The 8102-nt window shown below is 46.5% G+C and overlaps 1 protein-coding gene across 1 annotated transcript in view; it reads left to right on the forward strand.

Moving 5' to 3' along the window:
- Nucleotides 1-886: 886 nt before the first annotated feature.
- Nucleotides 887-8102, forward strand: part of rasl10a (RAS-like, family 10, member A) — a gene marked incomplete at both ends in the record, with an annotated part of 24396 nt that continues 17180 nt past the window's right edge. Inside the window, one exon of the mRNA XM_084323350.1 lies at nt 887-1102. Within this exon, the coding sequence (XP_084179476.1) occupies nt 887-1102 (216 nt within the window). The remainder of the gene's footprint in view (nt 1103-8102) is intronic.

Here is an 8102-nt window from a genome sequence, read left to right on the forward strand (position 1 = left end):
CACAGCAGCCACACAGGGCACATTGGAGACTATAGATATGCCTTTACAGCAAGCGGTCGACTCGTCCGCATTCCGTGGAGCGCGCTTTTCACTTGATTAATTTGATCATTACCTCTCTGCCATCGCGAGGAGGAGAACATTATGCCTATTGTGGAACACGTAGGAAACCTATGTTTGAAACGGGCTGCTTTGCGCACCTCTATCTGTGTGGTGTGTCAGTCGGCGCACCAGCTGGAGATGAGTGAGAGGCGCAGAGAGAATATTATGTGAATTAAGGGACCGAGGATCCGTCACAGCTAGACGTGGGAATGGACTCCTTCACGTTTAGACAACAAGGTGAAAGTCTACAGTGACTGAGATTATGTCCAGGTGGAGACAAGGACGGACTTTTCGCTTCTTCTTCTTCGTCGGGGACGAGGTCGCCAGCAGGGGATGTCCCCAGAAGACAACAAGAGTTTCTTCTCCCTCTTGGAATGCAGACGAACACATTCCGTTCCCCCTCCTCTGGGCTCTTTGAGTATACGGGAGAGATTGATTTATCTTTTGACTAATATATCTATAGCAAATGCTTATTGTTTTATTATCGCTGGGATAGACTGTTGTAATTGAAAAGTTTCCATATTCAAAACACGGATGATTTATTCGGCTATATGTATTCCTTTAAATTGCATACAATTAGGCCGATGATTCAGAGCAATTTAGAAAGTGCTTATGGGCGTCAACAGTGAGTTGAATACTTGAATTCCACCGGAGCGCTGCCGTGACCACAAGTTCACAACAACAACAACAACAACACAACAACACCGACTTGTTTCCAGACTTTCTGCAGTTATAGGGTTGGCTGTTGTCGCTGTCCAGTCCATGGTGCTGAACTTGTGCTCCAGGGATGGTGGAGACGCTGAGTATAGCAGTTATCGGTGCTCCCGGAGTCGGGAAAACTTCTATAATCCGCCAGTTCATCTATAACGATTTCTCAGAGGTTTACACGCCGACTAGGACCAGATATGTCTACCGACCCTCGGTCATTCTCAATGGCAACATGTACGAGCTGAAGATTTTAGACGTCCCGCCGATATCCTCTTTCCCCGCAAGCTCCAGCCAGGTAATGTGTCTGTTTATAGAACTTCGGTATGATGATGACATTCTCTGATTATTATACGGTGGCTTTTAGCCTACACTTTCAATTAGATAAATTGTCTAAAATATGTATAGGCTAAGTCTGTGCATTTGAGGTTTTCCTTCGTGTCCTGTACACTCGCCTATTATTATAACTTCAATGGACTGAACGTACATCTCTATTCATCCTGAAGTTGGTGGTTTGCCAGGTGGCATTCTTCCACAGGCACCCAAGACAAAACACCCATTTGATTGATTCTTCTATCACTATCAGATGTCCCTATAGCATACTAGTTGCTATGGAGACCCGCTTGACTTGAGCCTTGGAGAGCTTTACTTAGACGTTGTAAAACTCTCTCTGCTCTCTCTCTCTCTCCCCCCTCCCCCTCTCTCTGTCTCTCCCTCTCTCTCTCTCCCTCTCCTTCCTGATCGGTCACCACCCCACCCTTCTTCAGACCTGAAAATAGACTATTGAACGATTCCATGTGCTTTACAAACTATTTTAAATGCACAGTAGGCCTACAGTACTTCATGATTAAGCTTCCATTCTCTGCTCCTGATGAGAGACCACTATACTGTACCTCTGTTGTTGTGGCAGATGTGCTGAAGGCATTGCCACCACAGTTACAGATTGAACCTCCACCTCAAACATCAGACAAATAGACATTATTATTATTATTATTATTATTATTATTATTATTATTATTATTATTATTATTATTATTATTATTATTATTATTATTATTATTATTCATGACCACAGATAATTTGTTATAGCCCTACCTCTTTAGCTTGAGTCCAGGATCATGGGATCATATAATAATGATATAATAGCCCATAATATTCTCCCTATGTATTTGCAGCATTATAGCCCATAATATTCTCCCTATGTGTATATGCAGCATTATAGCCCATGATATTGTAGCGACCCTGGGATTTCGTTACAATATTCTCCCTATGTATTTGCAGAATTATTCCCACCTACACACCACAAGATGCAATAGGTTAAGCAGTTCATATAGTGTGTAACAGAACAGTATAGCTCTGACACACTGCTGGCGAGAGTTATGGAAATATTGACGCCATGTCTGAAGCCTGTTTTTTAAAGTGATTTATTTTTGTGTATCAAACCCGTGTTCGTTGTTCCCTCCCTGAGGAGCGGCTGTGAAGCTCAATAAGGGTGGAAATCTTCAAGGTCACGGTGCTTCATTCGTTGCCCTGCCACTTGCTCGCTACCGGTACCTCCCAGGTTTTCAGTGTGTGCTTATTTTGCCAGGGCGTAATGCATCGCCTCCGAAAAACAGCTGCTGTGTTTTCCTACACGGGCTGAGCTGTCACCGAGGCGACGGGAGGAGGAGGCCAGGGTGTAGAAACAGTAGCTGAACTCTAGGCCCCCTGAGGTTCCCCCGGCGCCCTGGAAGCACAGCTTCAGCACAATAAGCGGGCAGATGGAAAGGCAGTAGACCTACACGACGAGCCCCGGCAGAATCTCACCACTCTACAGGTGGAGAGGAACGGATATGACAGCATGCTGTTTCGGATGTGTTAAGAGGATCACAGTGTGCTTCGTTGTGTTCTACCCACAGAGACCCTGCGTGTGAGCTATCTGATGGAGCGTCCTCATGCTCCAGCCTCACGCTCAGAGCACACCCTGCCAAAGTGTAAAAGGCACAATGGTGCGGCCGGGTAGCGCAGCGGACTAAGTGTTTGTCTACCACCACAGAGACAGTGGGATCGAATCCAGCTGTGGTGCTTCCGGGTTGGCCGACCGTCCATACTAACACAATTGGGCAGTGTTGGCGGGTGGGAAACCCGGCGAGGGTGGGTCCTGGTCGTTGTAAACAGCGACTCCACAGTTCGGCCGGGGCGACTGCACAGCAAGGGAAGAATCTAGGAGAGGTAGTGTGACCTTCCACACGTTACACTCTCCCGGTGAGAGTCCGCGCTGCCAGGTGAAAAGAAGTGGTGGGCTGGGTACACATGTGTCGGAGGAAGCATGTGATAGTCTCCGCCCTCCCAGACCGACGGTAGGGGGTAGAGTGCGCAACGACCAGGAAGGGGATTGGGAATTGGCATAACGACTAACATTGGGATGGGAGAAAATCGGAAAAAGAAAGGAGGAATTGCGAGTTCAGCGTGCAGTCACAGGAAGCGCTCTTAGAAACACTGCTGTTCATTGACTGATATGTGGCCACAGCGTTGCGTAATTTAGGAGCAGAATTACATTTAGCAGCAGTTTCCCCCCCCCAGACAGTCTAGTTCTCTAAAGTTTATTAGGACCAACGAGAGCCATTAGCTGAGTGCTGCCTGAACCGTTGTCTCTAGCAGATTTATATCTCCCCATTTGTTTGCAGGAATGGCTAGGAGGTCCGGCGTGGTCTTTGTTTTCCACACACATCTGTGTCCTGATCTGTGGTGTGTTGTGAAAGCCTGGTCTCCTTCCGTGGCTGTTGATCCTCTATTGGTTGTGACAGGAGTGGTGAGACGCCCGGCCCGGCTGTCTGACCCATGACTCTCCTCCGCAGCGGCCCACTCCGTGCTCCACAGAGAGACGGGCGGCGCGGGGGTCGGGGGTCAGCGGGTACACAAATGGGGCAACGCTGAGGCGAGTCCGACACTCTGACGAGTAAAACCCAGATAAGAGATTTACTTCCGTTACAGAGCAAATTGGATTAAAAGCGCAGTGGTCCTCGTCGTAGGACTGCGGGGGAATGAAAAGGCTAATAGAGAGAGAGGGGAAGTGGATGCAGTCAATTAGATGTGGTTACAAAGGAGTTTAATGGACACGGTAGAAACGAAGGTTTACCAAGCAAGGTCCCATCCCTTCCTCTGTAAAGGGCTGAGTGAATAAAACGGGCGAGAGTGAGTGGTCTGAGTCAGCACGCCTCCATATTCAAGCAGCACGGCAGGCTTTCATCAGACCATGTTTTAAAGAACACTCACAGTCTGGAGCGCTATACTTTTGGGCACTCTCTCATCATAGAGGATTTAGTCACTTCAGTATTTAGGACAGGCAACATCCATTATTTAAACTGCGTGTTTCTGATGGCAGTAATGATTTGTTTGCTGTGTGCAGTGTTGCTGTCTGTTGCTGTTTACATTCAAAGAGCATCTGTCACCGTTTGTCGATGGGATATGTTGACAGATGGATGTGAGCCTGACAGCGGATCCAGCATAGATTTCTTTCCTGTGCATGCCCCCCCGCCCCATCATTGGTTTTGTTCTTGTGATAATGTATGACCATGCCTCCCTCCTCCCACACATACCACACATAATGCTCTCTCTCTCTCTCTCTCTCTCTCTCTCTCTCTCTCTCTCTCTCTCTCTCTCTCTCTCTCTCTCTCTCTCTCTCTCTCTCTCTCTCTCTCTCTCTCTTTCTCTCTCTCTTTTATCTCTGTCAATAGTGACCACGATACCGCTATACAGATGATTGCTTTTTATTGTGCACATTGTTCAATGATAAAACAGATTATGAGTCGCTCTGTACCCCTTTGTTGTTGTCCTCAGATAGGAGCGATTACACACACACACACGCGCACACACACACACACACACACACACACACACACACGCACGCACGCACGCACGCACGCACAGCACACACACAAACTGGCATGGTTCTGATTGACCTGCAGAAAGCGTTTGATACTGTTGACCATCAAATCCTGCTTGAGAAGCTCAAAGCCTGTGGGATGGACGATGGGTCGGTGAGATGGTTCAGGTCGTACTTGACTGGGAGGACCCAGGTTGTGAACATAAATGGTGTCGCATCTTCATATAATGAAATAACATGTGGGGTGCCGCAAGGCAGCATCCTTGCTCCATTGCTCTTTTCACTATATGTTAATTATATCAAAAAGCAGGGTAGCCGGACCAGCACTCTCAGTTTCAATGTTTCTTAATGGCAGCCTGAATATATAGCAGACATGTTTCGGACAATGTCACTGAAGAAGGACATTGTCCGAAACATGTCTGCTATATATTCAGGCTGCCATTAAAAACATTGAAACTGAGAGTGCTGGTCCGGCTACCCTGCTTTTTGATATACTGAACTTTATGGGATTGCAGCACCCAGTGTGAGAACTTGTGAGCGCGGTCTAACTTCACTATATGTTAATGACATGGTGTCTGCAGTATCCTGCAGACTCCTACTGTATGCTGACGACTCAGCACTTCTGGTGTCTGGAGACGACATGGCAGAAATACAAGCCGGTCTCAGTAGGGAGCTGGAAAGCCTTCACAAATGGTTAGTTGACAACAGATTATTGATTCACCTTGGAAAAACTGAGTCAATTCTATTCAGCTCAAAACATAAATTAAAGGAATGTTCCCGACTTGAGATCAGCTGTAATGGCTTCAGTGTCGAGTCTAGAGACTGTGTTAAATACCTAGGCGCAGACCTCGACCAAACACTCTCAGGGAAAACAATGGCCCTGAATGTGATCAAAAAAGTTAACACAAGGGTGAAATTTTTGCACAGATAAAAAAGGTTCTTATCACTGGAAACTATGAAATTGCTTGCCAACTGCATGATCCTCAGCCAATATGACTATGCATGTACGTACTGGTATAGTGGTGTTACAGTGGAAAGTAAACACAGGCTACAAACCAGCCAAAATAAGACCATACGATTGGTCCTAAATCTGCCACCTCGAACCCATATTGAGCCATGTCACTTCAATGAGGTGGGATGGCTCCCTGTGGAGCAGAGGGTCTCCTTTCTGAAACTGGGACATATGTATAAAATGTTAAATGGATCTGCCCCCAGATATTTATGCTCTCGTATTGTCCTGCGTGGCCAGGTCCACGGACGACAGTTACGGTCTGGACAGCTCTCAGTTTATGAGCCTAGAAAGGGTTCCTATTCACAGAATGGCTTTCTGTCTACAGCCTGCCGGCTGTGGAACTCTCTGCCCAGGGCCATCCAAACCTCCCCCCACTATTGCTGTCTTCAAGAGGGGTGTGAAGCGACATCTGCAACAATAGGTTGCAGAGGGTGCTTGGCCACCACTCTTGAAGAACAGGAACATGTCATGCTGTAATGAGGCTCTTTCAGAAAATTGTGTTGTCTATTTTATCTACTTGTTGTATCTATTTTATCTTCTTAATTCTTTCTTTGTGATTTATTGTATTCTTCTTGGGACCATGTTGGAAACAAGTCAACAGACTTTCACATGTTATCCTTGTACCCCTTGTTTTTATACTATTGTATAAATTGTATGTACTAAATAAAAATCAAATCAAATCAAATCAAATCACACACACACTCACACACTCACTCACTCACTCACATCACTCACTCACTCACTCACTCACTCACTCACTCACTCACTCACTCACTCACTCACTCACTCACTCACTCACTCACTCACTCACTCACTCACTCACTCACTCACTCACTCACTCACTCACTCACTCACTCACTCACTCACAGACCTGGTAGAAATGTGATCTGATCTGTTACCTTCAGTTACTGCAGATTACTTTCCCTCCAACGTCTAAAATGTCAAGTCAAGTGGACAATTTATTCCAATTAAAATGTTGTAATTTGAATGGAATCTCCCAATGAATTATGGCCCTCTCCCTACAGGATGTGTATCTGAATAATCCAAGTTATTAGATATTTCTTCTATGGTATCTGGGGAAGAGGAGGAGATGCGCGGATCTGTATCTGTACTCTGTGGGCTAGACCCACAAAGAATGGATTGCACGGTGCTAGTTGCACCCTACTTACAATAATTTTAAAATGTCTTTATTATTTCTCTTTCTCCAATTTTCTGTTTTTCTCCCCGTCCCAATTTAGTCGCCGTGCCAATTCCCCCCCTCCCCTACCTGGCTGCTGTATGCATGTTCTCCTACGAGTCGGTACAAGGGCGTCCCGAAGCCGACTGCACGCTTCCTCCGATACGTGCGGCGACTGCCACTGGCAGCGAGGACTCTCATTGGTGAAGTGTAACGCGTGGGAGGGCACGCTATCTCCACCAAGTCCTGCCCCCCGCTGAGCAAGCGCAGAGACCTGACCTGTCCACAACGCCAGATTCCCACCCACCAATACTGCCAATTGTATTAGTATGAACGACCAGCCAAGCTGGTAGCAACGCAGAGAGCTGGGCTCGAACCCAGCATCTCCTGCGTTGGTGACGAGCGCAATCGCCGCTACGCCACCTGACCGCCCCTCTTACAATTAATTTTAAATTGAAAATGGGGGACCCTGGTGTAAACAAGACGAAAGTCTTTCTCTGGTCTGCATCCCCTTAACAATTGTGTGTATTGAGCCTTATTGTATTGTACCCATTCTGCAATCTGTTAATAAATAGACCATCATCAGATCTGTATCTGTATATATCTGTATCTGTACCTATACCTATACTGTACCTATACCTGTACCTGTACCTGTAGCTATACCTGTACCTGTACTCTATATGCTTCTTCACTGACTATGTATTAGATTACATTATTTTGTTTTTGCCATCAAAGTAGCTACTGTAACTCCATTGTATTTGATCCATTGCTTATTTACCCTGTGTGTGTGTGTGTGTGTGTGTGTGTGTGTGTGTGTGTGTGTGTGTGTGTGTGTGTGTGTGTGTGTGTGTGTGTGTGTGTGTGTGTGTGTGTGTGTGTGTGTGTGTGTGTGTGTGTGTGTGTGTGTGTGTGTGTGTGTGTGTGTGTGTGTGTGTGTGTACACGCATCTGGGTGTACGTGTATGTGTGTGTGTGGGTGTGTGTGTGTGTGTCTGTGTCTGTGAATGAGCACAGGGAAAGATAATATATTACCAGCAGCAGAAGGTCCTGCAGGATCAATGCCCATAAAACATCCCACATAACCGAAGGACCAACACACCCTACAGGTGTAATGCCTGTTCTCACCATGTAGTTCATGAATGAATAATGTGAGCTTCAGTGCCGACGGTTGCAATCGGTCTCAGGAGCACTTGATCAGGGATGGGGTTTGACCAGGCAGCCATCCCCCCATCCCGGCCACACTGT

The sequence above is a fragment of the Notolepis coatsorum genome (assembly GCF_963971535.1).
Source record: "Notolepis coatsorum genome assembly, chromosome: 10".
NCBI classification, from domain to species: domain Eukaryota; kingdom Metazoa; phylum Chordata; class Actinopteri; order Aulopiformes; family Paralepididae; genus Notolepis; species Notolepis coatsorum.